General features: G+C 42.2%; 1 protein-coding gene across 1 annotated transcript; it reads right to left on the bottom strand.

Moving 5' to 3' along the window:
* Positions 1-3,373: 3,373 nt before the first annotated feature.
* park7 (parkinson protein 7) lies at positions 3,374-10,141 on the bottom strand. Its single transcript, XM_061069334.1, has 6 exons — positions 9,959-10,141; positions 9,192-9,293; positions 7,962-8,021; positions 7,194-7,263; positions 5,267-5,353; positions 3,374-4,482 (listed from the first exon to the last, which is right to left on the bottom strand). Exons 1-6 carry the CDS (start codon positions 10,043-10,045, stop codon positions 4,322-4,324), a joined length of 567 nt encoding a protein of 188 aa, XP_060925317.1. The 5' UTR covers positions 10,046-10,141; the 3' UTR covers positions 3,374-4,321.
* Positions 10,142-16,844: the final 6,703 nt, after the last annotated feature.

Here is a 16,844-nt window from a genome sequence, read left to right as displayed (position 1 = left end):
GTAAATGTACCATCTCTATGCAGAAAGCAGAAGATGACACTTGGTCATGGAGCCTGACCAATCAGCTTCCTTCTTCTCACTCAGACAAACGATTGTTCTGCAGATACCTGTACCCGTCACAGACACCTCACCAAGTGGACAGGACGACTTGACAGTAGCGGGATATTTTTACCCTAGAGCGTGAAAGTGAGGAGCACTCACTCTGCAGATACTTCTGGGGACTGTTATGTACCCAGAAGTATTTTCACACTGACTGAAAAAAACAGACTTGAAGAACCTCAAGGGGTCTTATGATTGAAATTCCACTTTTAGGACATTCCCTTAATCAGCAGATGTCCATGTTTTTGTTCATCTTTACTTGCATAGAGGAGACTAATAAATCCAATCTTTTCCAGACAACAAACAAGCTGAATAAGTTTATACTCCTGTTTTGATTTAAGATCCTAATTTGTACCTGTAAAGTTTTGACCTTTAGTTCTGCCCACTGTATTTTACCTCAGCAGAATACAATGCAGAAAGCAGACAGTATTTGAGGTCTATCAGTCAAATCTATACAATAAAATTACCCAAGTCCAGTATGTGACTATTCTTACCAATACATAAAAAAAAACATAAAACGTGTGTGTATTTGTCCTCACATAGCCCTGGAACCATGTTGTGTTTATGGAAATACGAAGTACAAGAGCTGAGCAGACAGCCTACTAACAGAATGATAAGTGTAACTGTGGACACCCAAGTTCAGCGTTTCACATTAGCCTTTGCATTTGAAAAAGTTCAATATTAAATTCTCTATCGATGCAATTACCTTCTCATCTTCTAAAAGTTAAACTACCACTAGTTCTTTATACTTTTGTAAATCAATGCGTTTTCTTGCAAACAGATGAATCCATTGGGGGAAACGGTTGGTAAAAACAAACATTCCTATAAATCATGTTAAAGCTAAAATTGTGTTATACTAAAGTACTTATTGATACAAGTGACTCTGTATCAATATGTACAGGGTCTTTCAAATGCAACATCCATATTTAATTTATTTTTATGTAAAACATAATTCACTGGAAAGTTAAGAATAGAAATCACTGACCTACAGCCATACTTTAAATTCCACATTAGGTTAAGTGGCTCAGATCGAAAAATCTCTTCACTCATTGCTGATGACACAGAATTTTTTTTTTTTATGTTTGACAAAATCCCAATGACTTGCAAACTGTTGTTTATCTGCTGAAGTTACTCGGGCACCAAAATTGAGCGTTCATCGTCTGCAGGCCAACATGTGTATACGGGATCTAATCAGGGGATGCAAAGTGCAGCACTCTAATTGCATCATTAGCTAAACCAATGACTCAGTCACAGTGACTTCAGTCTTACCCTCCCCCCACCACTCCCTCTTCTGCCCCATCCAGAAATAGGGAGTCAAGCCTCAAGCTCTTTACTGTACAGCTGCTCAAGCAGAATAATTCTAACATGTTATGTGCAACAGCGCAAAATGTTAACGTTCCAGAAATACCCGACTGAAAAACATAGCATTAATGAGACTGCTATAAAACTGTCATCGAGACACATATTTCCAACGCTGCCGTTTGTCAGCGAGTGGAAAACAATTTATGCCTCATTTTGGAACATGGACATAAAGCATATAAGCTCAGGCACACGATGCAGTGATGTTGCTTCAAGGTGACAGGCACGGCCCCATCTAAATGTTCAAGGCTGTCATAGGACAAACAACAAGCCTGAACCTTGACAGTGCAACCTGAGGTAAAAGTCATACACAAGTGCATTCTGATGATCGTGATTATTTTGACTTGATGTGATTTTAAGCAGTGAACAATACTCTCCTGAGGCAGGGTAATGGCAGCCTCAGTCTTTTTTTGGCTCACTTTAGAGTTGTTGAAGAATGGTGGGTGGAAAAGAAAAAACACTTAAGTTGCCCTCCTACAGATTTTGAGTGACCTCCCTCGACTCGCTGTAGTTCAGCATGCTTTGCAAAGAGTGACTAAGAGGCAGCTTCCTGGCAAATGCAAATGCAATATGCCTATATGCCAGAAAAAAAAAAAAAAAACTTGAACTTTATTCACCCGTCTGTGTAAAGTGAAAGCGGTGCTGATAACACCTCTGGTTCTTCCTGTTTTAAGTGTTTAAGCCAAAAAAATGATGAGCACAAATCTTGACAGGCCTCGTGTTGTGGAGGACATGTCTCTGGTGAAGACAACTCGTGTTGCAGAAGGCTGCCCCGGGCAGACAGGCTCCGTTCAGGTACATTTAATACATGTATTATTATTATTATACATTTATTATTAATAAAAAATGTCTTTATGAGGATAAATCATACTAATGACAACTATGATCGGCATCAACGTGACCTTTATCTCGCTATGATGACATTCCCTGGGATTATGTTTATCTCTTATCATTCTAAAATACATTTTTATTATGTTATGATGATTTCACTTCATGTGTTTGACAGGGTTGGTTTCTCTGCAGGGGGAATGGACCTGGCCTCTGCCGCACTGTGTTAGCTGCAGTCAGTGAATGCAGCACAGTCTGAGGATGAGGATGGAGAGCCTGCGGGACATGACATCTCCGTGTCGGCTCACATCTGCACCCGGGTCCCTCAGTGATGGAGCTGCGGAGGGGACGTCTGTATGGGACATATCCGCTGCAGGAGCATCTCCTCCGGGCTACCGTTCACACCTCTGCCCGGTCTCTTCGACCCGCTGGTGCTGGTCCTGGTCCGCTTCAGCCCGTGAATGCCAGCGAACTTCAGGCTCAGTTAACACACTAACCCTCGGCTCCAACACAGACACAGCAGCGACTCTCTGACTCCTCTCTCCCCGGTGTGAAGGACACTTGTCCCGGCTGTTGTTATGAATACAGAGCCTCAATTTCCATAACCGTCTGGAGCTAGTTACCGTGATTAACGCCGCGATACCAGCCTCGCTAGCAACACACAGCAGACATGACAGTATCCTGACGACGTTCAACCCCTCTTCTACATGAACACCACCGCCATTAAACGCGTGAATCGCCCACACAGCACTTGGTCTCTTACCTTTTAGCCGGATTCCGTCTCTCTGTGACTGAGGAGCTTCTGTTGCTCTGACACCACCACACGTTGCAGAACGGCCCCGCCCCTCCCCGGCCAGGCGCCAGCCGCGATTGGCTGACGAGCGCAGAGCCGCAGCCGGGCCGAGGCCTCCCATTGGCCAGCGTCGCCTGCCAATCTGTTTGGATTCCGCTTCCCGCGTCTCAAGCAGCAGCAGCAGCAGCATCAACACATTGTGTGATGCAGCCTTTTCTCAGCCACTGCAGCGGTATGGAGACCAGTGACCTCCAGTGTTATTACACAGTAGAGTGAGACAAACAGATTCAGATAAAAGGTTTCAATCAAATATTCTTTATTGTCCCCATGGGGATATTTCTTGGGCCCAACAGTCCCTTAAATTCAATCAAGCAGCACCAAATCTCACACCCATAGACATCAGCCCCTGGAAACACCTCATTCTTTCTCATCAAGATCCATGAATGATTCCCTACACTATTTATAACAAAAAATAACTTGTACATTTGTGTTGATGTACAAACAGGTTTTATTTCTTATGTACAGATTTTTACTTGCTCGTGCCACTGCACTTTACTTTTCTACACAAACCACTACAATGAATGGGGGGATATATTGTGCAAACTCTTTTTTGTGTGGATCAATAAAGTTTTATCTTATCTTATCTGAAGGTATATGGCACGTGAAGTAATAAAGCAGTAAGTATAATGACAGAAGCATCAGTGGAGAAACTACAATCAAACTAAATGCATTTCAGATTTTGAAAGCATTTCCATTCATTGTTCCATTCGCTGCCATAAGAGGTTATGTTTTAACCCCTAATTGTTTGTAAGCAAGTTTGGAAAGATGTGATAAGGGTCAGGAAAGGACTCCAACACATTTTGGTGCGAATCAGGAATCAGAATAAGGAATTTTTTTATTCACTTTCTTTAAAATAAATAATAATTCATGGATCTTGATGAAAAAAAGCCTGAAACAATTAAGGCTTTAAGGCAATTTGGCAGAGGCACACGCTCTACTGAGTGCCATTCTAGCCCATGCTATGTTTCAGTGTTAAACTACACAAGGATGCATTTCATTGCTGACTAAGAAAGACAATAATCTGTCAGAACAGAAACACCTTTATTCTCTGGGCAGAGTGATTTGTGACTAGTGACTTTGAGTCATTGCACCATGCTACACAGGATCTGCTGTCTCAGTAGTGTCACACTTGTGCAGCAGGAAGCGCTACTTGCAGGATGTGAAATGAACACACAGCTACGTTCAGTCCTTCAAAAGAAGTGGAGCCTTGACTTGAGCTACCACCTCAGCCCCCAGAAGCTCCTCTACAATTGTCAGTGCGCACTCAAAGCTGGTTCCTGGCCCGCGGCTGGTGATGTAGTGGCCATCCTTCTGCACACGAGCCTCCGAATATTTATAGTGGTCTAAAAAAAGAAGAATGCAAAGAGCAACGGTATAAGGATAATCACAATATGAGAGATTAAAGCCACAAGCGGAAACCAAAATAATGCCTTATCATAGATAATCTATCACTATTCCAGATGACCCAGTTCTAGTATATTCTGTAAAATTCCTGCATTCTCTCTCACCTCTAAGTGGTGCCTCTCCCTTACTGCATAGGGACATGATTATTCTATAGGCAGGAAAAAGCCTGTACAGCACCATCTGCTGCCCTTTACCTTTAATTACAATATCTTAGGTTCTTCTGAGGTACAGAAGGACACGTTAAAACAACTAGCTATCAATTCATACTTGATTGTATATTAAGATGGACGAAATGACAGTTCTTTAAGAGTGAAACCAAAGCATCTGGCTGCAATATAGGTCATAAATACGCCTCCTTCGTGATAGTGGATGGGACTTGGACTAAAACCAAAAAGTCAAAGTACACATCATGGTGACTGTCATTGTAGGTAGTTCTACATCACAGAGATGTTTGTTCAAATGATCATCTTTAATGTCATGATTGACAGCTGGGACCTACTCCAGATGCGTTGGCAGGACCTCGATGCCACTGCGCCACGCCACGATCATTACTGTGCAATCTCTGGTTTCAAATGTGCAAGACGGTAGCATTCATAATTTGATATGTCTGATATTTAAGCTTATTTTCTGGATAATGTGTGGAAGTGAAAATGTGTCGTCCATCTTTTTATACAGTCTTTCATTTATAATGTTACTCATTGTATTGAGTTGTTGTTTTTTTACCTCCAGCCATCATTTTCTCCTTCATGGCAGGATGCGTAGTGACTGTGCGGCCGTAGCCAATGCCATGTGCCAGGAGAGCAGTGGGACCTGTAGAAGGGCAAAGCTTTTTCAGGTTCATTTAACAGCCTCCTCTGATAAAAATGACACTTCAGAACATGTTCTTTTGCTTATGTCAGTCCAGTTTTCCATCTCAGTGCTGTTTTAAAATGGTTGCAGGAGTCAAGGGTAAAATAGTGTGACCTCCCTTCAAGCTACACACTAAATATAAAATTATATTCAGCCAGAGACAATCTAAATACAGAAACCACAGATGGGATTGTAGTTGGCAAAATAAATGTATGACTTAAGTGCAAAATATTTGATGACAACGTTATGTCCTAAAGGTGTCCTCAACTGTACCATTGTTTCTAAGAATACACACATGCAGTCTACAGTTTCAGCCTCTCCCTGAAGCCTCTGCACCACAGGGGGGGGGGGGGCGAGAGAGAGAGAGGCTGAAGACATTACTGCTGCATTAACTTTGGTAGCGTCCTAGCACTGCAGCGAGCTCGTACAAAAACTGTTAATAAATAGAAAGTTATTGATTATGCTACTTGGCCGCCTTCCCTTGCAGTCTAAAGATTACACTTTCCCCTGGCAGAGCAGCAGACTGCCGGTTAAAGCCAAGCTGCTCCTGTTACAAACCGTCCCCACCCCAAAGGACGCCACTCAGAGAGAGAGAGAGGAAGGGAGAGAGACCTTCTGAGAACCAGAGACAGACAGCGAGGCTGACGGGGAGAGAAGGGTGATGACCATCTTTCAATCGTCTGATAGAAAAACCATGCATTGTTTTTAATGGACACAAACCTTACATGCATCTACAAATATCACTTGAAAACAAGAAGGAAATAATGGTTAATCAGATTATTTTCTTTACACCCATTATTAAACTGCTTTTTCGACCAAGTCATTTTTAAAATAGACCTTTTCCACATGTCAGGATAATTTTCATGCTTTGCAAAATAATAAGGCTTGCAATCGGCCCTCATGCTAGCAGGTTCATTAAACTATATTTTCCTTAGAGGATTTCAGTCATTTTCTAGGACACCCTTCAATCCAATTTGCTGCATTGGTTCCCTGTCCTATTCAAAATGTCCTTCCAGTGTCCTTTCCTCTGCATACGTCAAATGAAATGTCAGTGCTTATGGGGGTCACTCGGGGTAAGATATTAATCAAACCCAAGCCCTTTTATTTCAAACGGCAAAAGAGGGAGAGGGTCACAAATGACCACTGGTTAACAGAGCGTGTTTTTTATTAACCTTGAACATGTATCACAATCTGGTAAAGGTTAGTGGTAAACATGTTTAAGGGCTCATCCTTTTACCAGTTAAGTACCAGGAAATCCCCCTTATTCAGAGCCATGTTCATATCAAACTGTACCTTTTCCCCTGTCGAAATCTTTAACTCCAGCTGTGAGCAAATCCAATTTACTAGCACAACTGATTGTGACTCACGTAAACATTACATCCTACTGCCCGTTTACACTCGAACCCAGGGCATGTGTCCAGTTGTTAACTGCTGTATGCTGCCGATGTTATAAACTGCTGTGAAAACTACATAATGTGATTTAGATTTGTATATGTCTATATAATTATGGTCAGAATACACCACGTGTTTATTTTATTTTTTCATGCTTATTACTAGTATTAATATTAAAATACTGTTTAAATGACAGTGTATTATTCAGACTATTGTGATAATTGAGTGTAAATGTACTTAAATCTACGTAGTAAGGAACTGCGTTAACAGCAATATGTCTGGAGTGATTCAAATTTACTTCATCGTGCACCACACGACGGTCAAACTTGACGTTAACCCAGTGAAAGATATCTCTATAAGAAGCTGGCCCTGTGTAATCCTGTTTTTAGTTTGTTTTCACAAACCGTACCTGCACAGATGGCTGCGATCAGACCTTTCCTGGCATCTTGTTCCTGCAGCACCTCCTTCACAGCAGGAGACTGCAAGAGAGCATGGAAACCAGACGCACTGTGACTTGTTTGGGATTGCACAGTGTGTATGCTGACTGAGTTATACTCTTGAAAACAAACTGACAATGTGTGGAACACATCCAAAAATAACCCATCACAGTTTCAAAACAGCCAAATATTTATTACAATATTACATCTAAACTAAATGTGGCTATATCTTATCGATCAGATGAGTTTGATTAAAAGTTGTACTTTAGAATAAATGTCCAATGAGTTTCAATTTTAGAACATTTAGAGTCCTAACCCTAAGCAGCAGGGGTAGAATATAATAGAAAAAAGGTGCACTAAGTAATTATCTCGTTCTCTCAGTTCTGATGCCCCAAAATGTTTTTTTTTTAAAAAAAAAGGTTTGAGTACCACCAATCGCAGCAAAAATCAATTTACTCTTAAATATGAATATTGAGGACAGTTTCTATACTCGTTATTCTTGTTCAGGGTCACATAGAGCTTTAATAAACATGCAGAGGTGTGTCCACGCTGATTCCCAATTAATTGTCTGTTGGTCAACTAATCAATCGATTATCAATTCATTGCAGCAATTTTCAAAGTTGAGAATTTGAGACATTTTTTGACAATTTGAGAACAATGGGTCGTGTTTATGTGGCTGGAACCCGGCCAGATGAAAATATGAAGAGACTTGCTCCAACCAAACGCAGTTTGCTTCTCACCTCTGCCAGATTCTGTGCCCCTGGCATTCCTCCTGGCAGAAACACCACATCATAAGGGCCCTGGGAAACAGATGAGGTTAAACATTACATAACAATAGCCGCGATCTGTTGAACTCATGGTGAATCAAACTTAACATACAATAAAAGACTCTATACTTCATCTGACTTATTGAAATATTTATCAGGGTCTTAAGCCAACATGTAATAAAAGTGATGAAACATTGCATTGTGTGCAGATAGATTTTGTGGATTTTTGCAGTGAAAAATAACTGTAATGCCGGCTGCAAATAAAAATCCATAGTGAGCTATTCTTTAAAATGATATGTCCTGTAAGTTTTTATCTCATGAAGTTTAAAAAAATCCAGTAATTGTGGCATGTGCACAAGTACTTAGTAACCCCAGTTTGGCAGAGTCTTGCTATTTTTGTTATATGAATTTTTACTCTCTCCTCCAGTAAATCATCTCAAACTCTGGGATATTTTGGGATTGTCATGCACACACATACATCTATCATCAAGGCCCACAGGTTTTCAAAAATGTTCAGATCAAGGGAATGTGAGGGCTTTTTCCAAAAGCTTCAGATTGTGTTTCTTGAAGTAGTTTGTTTTGGATTTTGGGGGGTTCTTCTCTTCTTGGTCGTGGTCCTTTCAGTTTCTCTTGACTGATCATGAATTTGATGATATTTCAGGTCATATCTTTATCTTTATAATATTCCCTGTACTCCTGACTGCCACACAACCCCAAAGAAGAATAGTCCCTCTTGTACATTATGTATCGGAGCTGGCAAAAAAGGGAGGTTGTTAGCAAGGTGCCTAGACTTGCACACATGCCACAATGACTATTAAATCTTTATTTATCTATAAATAAATCTATTAAATAATGCCTGCCCCATCTATTTCCATAGGGGGGTGGCACAGTTGTGCAGTGTTTAGCACTGTTGCCTCACAGCACATCTTAATTGACAGAAGATGTGAGTGTGTGTTTGTCTCTGTATGTCGGTCCTGTTATGGGCTGGCGACCTGTCCAGGGTGTACCCCACCTCTCGCATACTGACAGCTCCCACGTAACCCATAGAATATAAGTGGTACAGATCATTGATAGATGGGTGGAGTGATGAATTTGGAGACATAGGCCCGTCATTAATGATTATTTGCAGCAGTGGTTGTTTTATTTCAACATATTAAATCAAGTTCTCCATGTGTGCATACAGCTGTAGATACTGTGCATAACCTGTTTTCTGGCCTCCTCCAGGCTGGCGTCAGGACAGATGACCACGTTTCTGCTGCACTGGATTGGATCTTTACCAGTCAGTCCCGCAACTGTGACTGAAATCTACAGGGTTACACACACAAACACACACACACACACACACACAAACACACAGGCACACTATATCAGTGAATACTCTCCAGCTAACATGATGTCCTCAGGAGCGAGTTGTACACAGGACACTAGACTTGCTTGTGTCTCTTGAAGACACCTCTCATCAAGAGGATCTGAGAACAGCTTCCAGAGACACAATCATGTCCAGTTGCTTTTATACACTTGTTCCAACTACTGCACACACACACACACACACACACACACAAACACACGTTCGAATAAGACATTTCATCCTGTAGTGCTGACTGTGACTCTTATTTTAAAAGGTATCAGATGGCGGAGAGCTGTAAGGACATTGGACTTTGACATTTTACTTGGTCTCATGTGAAAGGTTGAGAGACAGTTTAACACTCAGCACCATTAGACTCCAGTTCAACCTGGAACTGGTCAGTGAGTAGCTACTAGCTAGTCGAGCACTTAGCTGGCTGACTCATGTTAGCATTAGCTTGTGTTGAATACGTGTTACATGGTTATAATCAGTGAGACATTACACTCATACACTTGAGGGGACATGACTGGCTAATGGGACAAGCTAACTTTAAACTGATGCTAGCAGGCTAAGTTGTTGCTAGCCTGCTAGCTGCTAACACACAGAGCACGTCACGCAGACAGACCCCAGCTCTCCGCATGACGTCCACAGGGATGACGGTCTCCATCTCCTCTGCACCTGCAGACAGGATCACTAACGCCTTCTTGCTCATGGTGGAGTTTCAGCTGGGACACAAACACACACTGGGACCCGATCACTTCCTGCAGCAGGAACTGGAACTGACCCAGTCTGCTATGCGGCAGCTTGACAGAGGCCGGGTTGCCACGTTAGCTCCTCTATCCCCCTTTCCGTCCTTCCCACAACAGAAGAGTGGCAACACTGAACTAATGAATGGTGAACTAAAGAGAGACTTAGAGCAAATACGGATAAACTACTCTTTAATTCAATGTACTATGCAGAGAGAAATATATTAAAGTTAAAACTAGGATAGCACTGACAGTCCCCCTTATGAGACTTTAATCAAATTCACCAGATCCTGATTTTTGTGTTCATCTGCACCAAACTGCAGAGACTCATAAATATCAGTCAATTAAACATGTTGGTTTTTGTTTCATCAAGATCTATGTCCTCAACGAAAATGGTGAAAAATGTTGCAATATTTAAGACAGTGGAAAAAAAGACTCCTGAATCTGCCCCCTGATCCGGACCCACACCACATCCGTGCACCAGGTTTATGGTATTTAGTCTTGTAGTTATTTTAACAGATTCCTGCTTTTAAACAAACAAACAAATAAACAAGCAAGTGCAGATGAAAACACTGTGCAAAAGCTCATGAAAAGAATTCTGACCTGTGTGGTTTGACACACATTTGCTTTGCGTCCATCAAAATGTATCATTTTCCTTCCATGTATCTACAATTATGACCTTTGACCCCCTTTGATATCTTTTGCATGGCAGTCTGCCTTGGTTTCTTTCAAACGGTGTATTTGCACATTACATGTTGGATTTAGAGTGCAGTATATTTACCTGGCAGTATCAGTGCAGAAAATAGTTTTCAGTCTAATAAGTATATTGAAACTGGTGCTATCAAACACACACTTATAAGGTTAGATAAATAACATTTCTGTGTAGTTTATTTCAGAAAGTATTAATGATACTTCAGCTGTGAGCAGCTATGAATGCATTGTGCGAATAATGGTCCCTAATACCCGGCAGTACAGGTTTTATTCCAGCAGGTGGTAGCCTTACTTCAAGATTCAAAACGGAAAGTTTCTCCTACATCAGTGTTCACCACAGTCTTAAATCCACAGACAATAACAGACCAGTGTTATTTTCCCTGTAAATCCATGAGCCCTGTTAGTTAATCACACTCTAATTCTAAGAGTGATTCAGGGTTAACTCAGTCAGCGGATGAATGTGCTTTTTTAAAACAACACCATGCAAGAGGTCACAACACAGGCCCTGTTTCTGCAGGTTCACCGAGTTCTCCAGAATCTGTCTGAGAACTTCTGCCGCAAACTCTCCAGAAAGTTAGTGAATCAAATCCCAGGCTTAATGTCTGGGGCTTTAGTGTTGCACGCACCTATCCTAGTTAATGTGCCTCTGTACATTCTGCTGCTGAGATTCCACTTTCATATTTGTGCGTCGAGCTCGAGCTCAGTGAAATGGCAGATTAGACAAAAGCGTAGGGGGTGCTGGCAGCAGGTTGTTTGTTGCGTGCCTACGAGTGAATCCAAGAGCCAGTGGTGATTACCAACATATGCAGCTGGGGATCAACTGAACCAGACCCGCGGTGGCACTCATTTCCATACATTAATTCACTTATATACGTGTGCTAATTCCTTCCAGTAGGCCTATGTGATCATCAAGTGCACGATCACACTGAGCAGATCTGTCAAAGTGACTCATGACACAGGAGGAAAGAATGACAATTAATGTCTGTTTGCTTCAGCTTCTCATTTCCTCTGAGTTCTTCTCCTTCTAAAAAAATATTTATACAACACAATGAACTAAAACAACCTTCTGGAAAATAATAAAACATTAAAGTAGAAGACAGGTGATTTCAGGTTTTAAATTATGGAAAAAAAATCCTATAAACTATCAATAGATTGAACCTAGTAAGACAAACTGCCTGGTTGGACAAACCCGGCCCTTGATTCCCCTTTTTTCTTGCTATAGACCTCCACTACTGTTGTACATGTTTCCTTCTTTATGACAAACAGGTGTATTATTTTTTGCCCCACACACTCTGTGATGCTGCCATATAGCTTCTAATGCAAACATTAATCCACGACTGAAAATAGTCCATATAGGAAATTACTTGATATTGATATAAATTAACCTATCAATTATTTGTGACCAATGTAATCAGTTGGACTCAATGGACTTGTGGCTGAGAGACGCACACAGGATAAGGAGGTTGGAAGATATTGAGGAACTTATGAACAGATTTGGTTGTGGACTTTTTATGGGGTTTGTTGACAATAAAAAATACATCTAGAAAAATACAAGAACTATATTCTTATCTATTAAAATCTACAAACCTGTATTATCCATAAGTATAACATGGCGACGAATGCTACGTTATGTGTGTAAGTGTACGTTGTACTTGGTGTGAGTGCTCATCGTGTGGATTTCTTTTTTACATTATTACTTCTCGTGCTCCATGTTCCTCCATGACCAGGCCGGGCTCTGCTTTATCTGCCCGTTCACAGAGGTCTGCTCAAAAACCTGAAGGCTTTCTGAAACCAAACCTTCTGGGGGGGCGACTAGAATACAGAAACATTTTTTTAAGACGGGGACAGAGGGGGGAAAAAAAATGAAAATCCTCAAACTGAAATGAGGGAATTCCACAAATTACCGTTTGTCACAAGGTAATCCTGTTACTATTGCAAAGAATATGAAATGGTGTAAACATGGAAATAAACTGCCAGTGTGGATGTAGCTTACAAGCAGTGGCTCTGTTTAGTTGAGATACACAGCTGCAAACCCTGTTTCAGATCCCCGGGAAGGAAGAGTGCCACAACATTCAAAAGTGGTTACACAAAATTTGCTTCCACAGGCAGAGATTACATTTTTCAGATGATATTCTCTCTATTTATTCTTTGCATTCCTACATTCCAACTCATTTTGTTCCTCATTTTGCTCAGTGGTGACTCTACCCTGTAGTCAGAAAACTGACAAATATTTAGGAGCGTTTTATCTTTTCCGTCTGTGCACAGTTTTTTTTTATCCAGTGTCTGTTTCACACACTGTGCAGTGGAATGAGTGACAAGCATATAATCTTGATTGCATCTTGATGCTATTACCTTATGATGCCAAGTGCTCAGGCGACAGCTGGGGGGGGGGGGGGGGGGGCAGTGAGGAGACGGGAGAAAAGGTGACATTGAATTCTATGCACCTGTGTCGGGGGTCGTGCGGTGCAGTGCAGACACAAGGTGGCGCCAGCTGAGTGAGTTCAACTTGGTGCAGGAGGGTTCAAAAGCAAGGCCAATGGTGTGAGAACATTTTCAAATAACATCTCTGCAAATCATAAAAAAGAAAATAATACAAAAAGTTGACTTTGGAAGGCGACAGCAGAGGCAATCAGCTGTCTTTGTTAAATCATCAGAAGTTTTAAGATGTATAGTTTTCTATGAGCGGAGCAGATAAACTGAACAATGATACGTTTGCATGTTACGTCCCAGCCTTCATTAAACCTTCTGTGTTAAATTCTTTATCCAAAATGAGATTCCTGCAAATCCAATGCACGACAAATGGTTTTCAACCACAGAGGCAGTATTACAAATTAAGGCAGCACATTAATGTGTTGTTTAGATTATTGAGTGTGTGTAGCAACATGAACCAGAATTGCCTCACAGTCATTTCTGGTTTGCAATAATCTGCCAACCCTCAAATGATGCCCCGGCCTGTCTTCTTCCAGGGTGGGGGGTGCAGGAGTGACTCCTCTGTCTCTTCATTCTGCCTCTCTGTCTCACTGAGTATCAGTGTGTTTATTAGATGCCTTAATGCTGAACAGTGTGGCCTATCTTCAAACAGGAATGCTGGTGATACTGGCCCTGCAGCGGTGCCCCCCCCCATCCCCCTCCCCACCCCCAGCCCCAGCCCCGGCCTGCTCCTCTACACAGAGGGCAATAAAGACACAAGGAGGATTAGTGTTGTGTGCCTAACAAAGTGGTTGCCAGAGAGTGAGAGGGCCATGCCCATGGGCTCCACCGCAGCCCTGCTCCGCTCAGCTCCGCTCGGCTCTGTCGAGGTCCCCCCCCCCCCCCCCCCACTGCTCGGTCTTCCCTAAGGTCCGCTCTCTCTCAGGGAGCTCTGTGGATGTGTGATAGACTCTGAGTGGGTGAATTCATGTTGATGCTAAAGAGGCAGAGGACGCAGACAGATAATCCACGGCTTAAGCAGTGCTGTAGTAACTTTTCCCCTTTAAACAAGGGAACATATGTGCAAACAGTTAAATTTAATTCAATCACACTGTCGCGCCGTGAGGAAAAGACTTTCCCCACATTGAAGTAAGACAAAATTTCCAGCTAGTAGTGCCGCCATTAAAGTTGCGATGGTGTAGGTTCACCAACACAGAAACCCGATGGTCCACAACACGGATAGCGCCTGGTCTTTCTTTGTTGAGTTCTCCCAGCACAGGCAGACCAAGAGGCTGCACACTGTGTTTGTGGATATCTCTCTCACTATAACCAAATAGAGCACCATATAATTGTACAAGTCTGATAAACGGAGTGGCTGTGGTCTTGTAAAATGTTGTCAGGTTAGATAGGAGTGTTACATCTGAGATTAGTGTGGAGGAACGTGTCTGTGGGTGCAGGCCTGCGAGGACAGCAGCCTCTGGTTTGATGGAGAGCCGTGTACAGGACAGGACAGGTGAACCAAACAGCTGCTACCCCCGGTTTTCCTTAAAAACCCCAGCGTGACCGATCAGGCCATGGCTCTCGCACATAAAGGTCCGCTTTTCACACGGTAGCTGTCTCAGGCCACGTTACACACATCTTTTAGATGCTGTTTTTTTTTTTGCGTCGGGGGGTAATGAAATTTACGCGGCGACCCCAGAATATGCAGCCATATGGTGGCTATTAATGTTCCCTTCTCCTGCGCCGCAGCCCTCTGCCCAACACCAAGGTCTCTTCCCGCCTGTCTGTTCTGGGTCCTCTTCTCTCCTCAAGCTGTTTGCCTTTTACCTCTGTCACGCCAACCAGGATTCACACAGCAGCATGAACCGCTGTGTCTGGAAGAAAGGCCAAGTTCTGTTAATACTTGGCTAAGTTTACATGTTCATTCACACTTGATTATGGGGGAAGCCCTGAGTTCTGAATGGTTTCAGTATGGCAGAGAGGAAGCAATGCTGTTCACCCCAGAGACACAATGGGGATGTTGTAAATTTAAGCTTTTGTTCTGGAACTCATATTACTGGTACGAGAGATAAGAGCAGAAAAACATACTTCACATGATTCCTATTTAAAATAATAGTTTTATGAACTTGTCATCGAGCGATTGGAGCAGTTTGATTCTTACTTTGTGTATTTGCAATTCAGCATAATTCACGGTGCAATAAATGCGGCAAAAAATTCTGATTCCGTTCGGGTTTTTCCTGCTCAGGCCTCGGAAATGATGGCGGCTCTATGTGCTTCATTCTTTGAACAACGTACCAAAGCCACACAGAAAACCGATGGCAAAACATCTATTTTCCATTCCTTGGTAATGGAAACGGATGCTCAATAGTCTCGCCATGCAAAGTATTATGGCGGTAAAAAAGCATGCAGGTGTAGTCTATATTTACCTGCATAAGCCTTTATAGATTAACACAGTTTACCAGCCCATACTCAGCATTTGGTTCACCATCCTAACTCTGAAATTAACCGGATTCCACTCACTTAATCCCTCACTTTTTATACAAATGCATACTATATTATCTGACTTAATGTCTGAGACGTCTCCAAACAATTTGGTATGAAAACATTCCCACAAAAATGATGCTTCCTCCATTGTAGTCGGAGGAGATATTTGCAGCTCGGAGTGTAATTTTCCTGGGTTTCGGAGGAGACAAACTAGCTATAAATAAATCCTATGCAATCTCAATTATGTCTCTTCCCCTCACAATATTCCCACACTTTTGATTTCCACTTTAAAAGCAGAGTGATATATTCCTATGATTGGAAATGTTCAATGCACTTCTGGAGGAGGGTGCGCTGTCCTGTGCAGATAAGGTTGCCAATGCGAGATCTGTCTTTTTCTGAAATAGAAGCCTGACAAACAGCACTGTCTCTCCCAGACACAGTGGGAGAGGAGGGTGCTCGGATGGAAGCCTTTGAGACCGGCCTTTTTAATATCGGCACCGCTGTAACATCAGTCAGGTGACATTTCGGCAGCACCATCAAGATCCAACGGTGGCCATGCTGCTTCGACAATCAATTATCCATGCATAACATCCCGCCAGTGTGTGCGACATGAATCAGCCCTGGACCAGGCTTCTCCTCTGCCTTGATTCACGAGAGAAGAGAGACCTTTCATTCGACCCCTGAGAAAGGGAGAAACGCTCTGTGTGCTGATAAGGGAGTGAAGAGAGGAAAAGTTGTGGAGCGAAGAAAAAAAAAAAAAAACTGGCAAATCAGGGCTGATATTTATTTGCATTATCTTGAAAGGAGCTCAAATTGGTTTCATTCCAGTTGCTGTGAATTGTGATCCAGGAAGCACAAGGACCATCTCCGAGCAGAAGCCAACAGTACGAGTGAAAAGGCAGAATGCATTCTTTGTGTGCGCTCGGCGGACGACGGGGGAAGAATGCATTTCATCTGTTGCCCAAGGAGAGGGAAATACATTTCACAGTGAATACTGCTCATATCAATTCCTAAGACCAGTTGAGTTGTTGTATGATGGTTATCAGTGTATAGAGGCTGTATGTAATTTACCTTACACAAAAAACAGACTTCTCCTTCAGCAGCCGGTATGCTTCTTCTTAGGTTCTTCTTTGCTCAGGGTAGGTTGTTGAAAATAGAGAG

Source organism: Limanda limanda, chromosome 4 (assembly GCF_963576545.1).
Source record: "Limanda limanda chromosome 4, fLimLim1.1, whole genome shotgun sequence".
NCBI classification, from domain to species: Eukaryota; Metazoa; Chordata; class Actinopteri; order Pleuronectiformes; family Pleuronectidae; genus Limanda; species Limanda limanda.
Note: the sequence above shows the minus strand (reverse complement) of the source record. Positions and strands in the feature narration are given on the sequence as shown.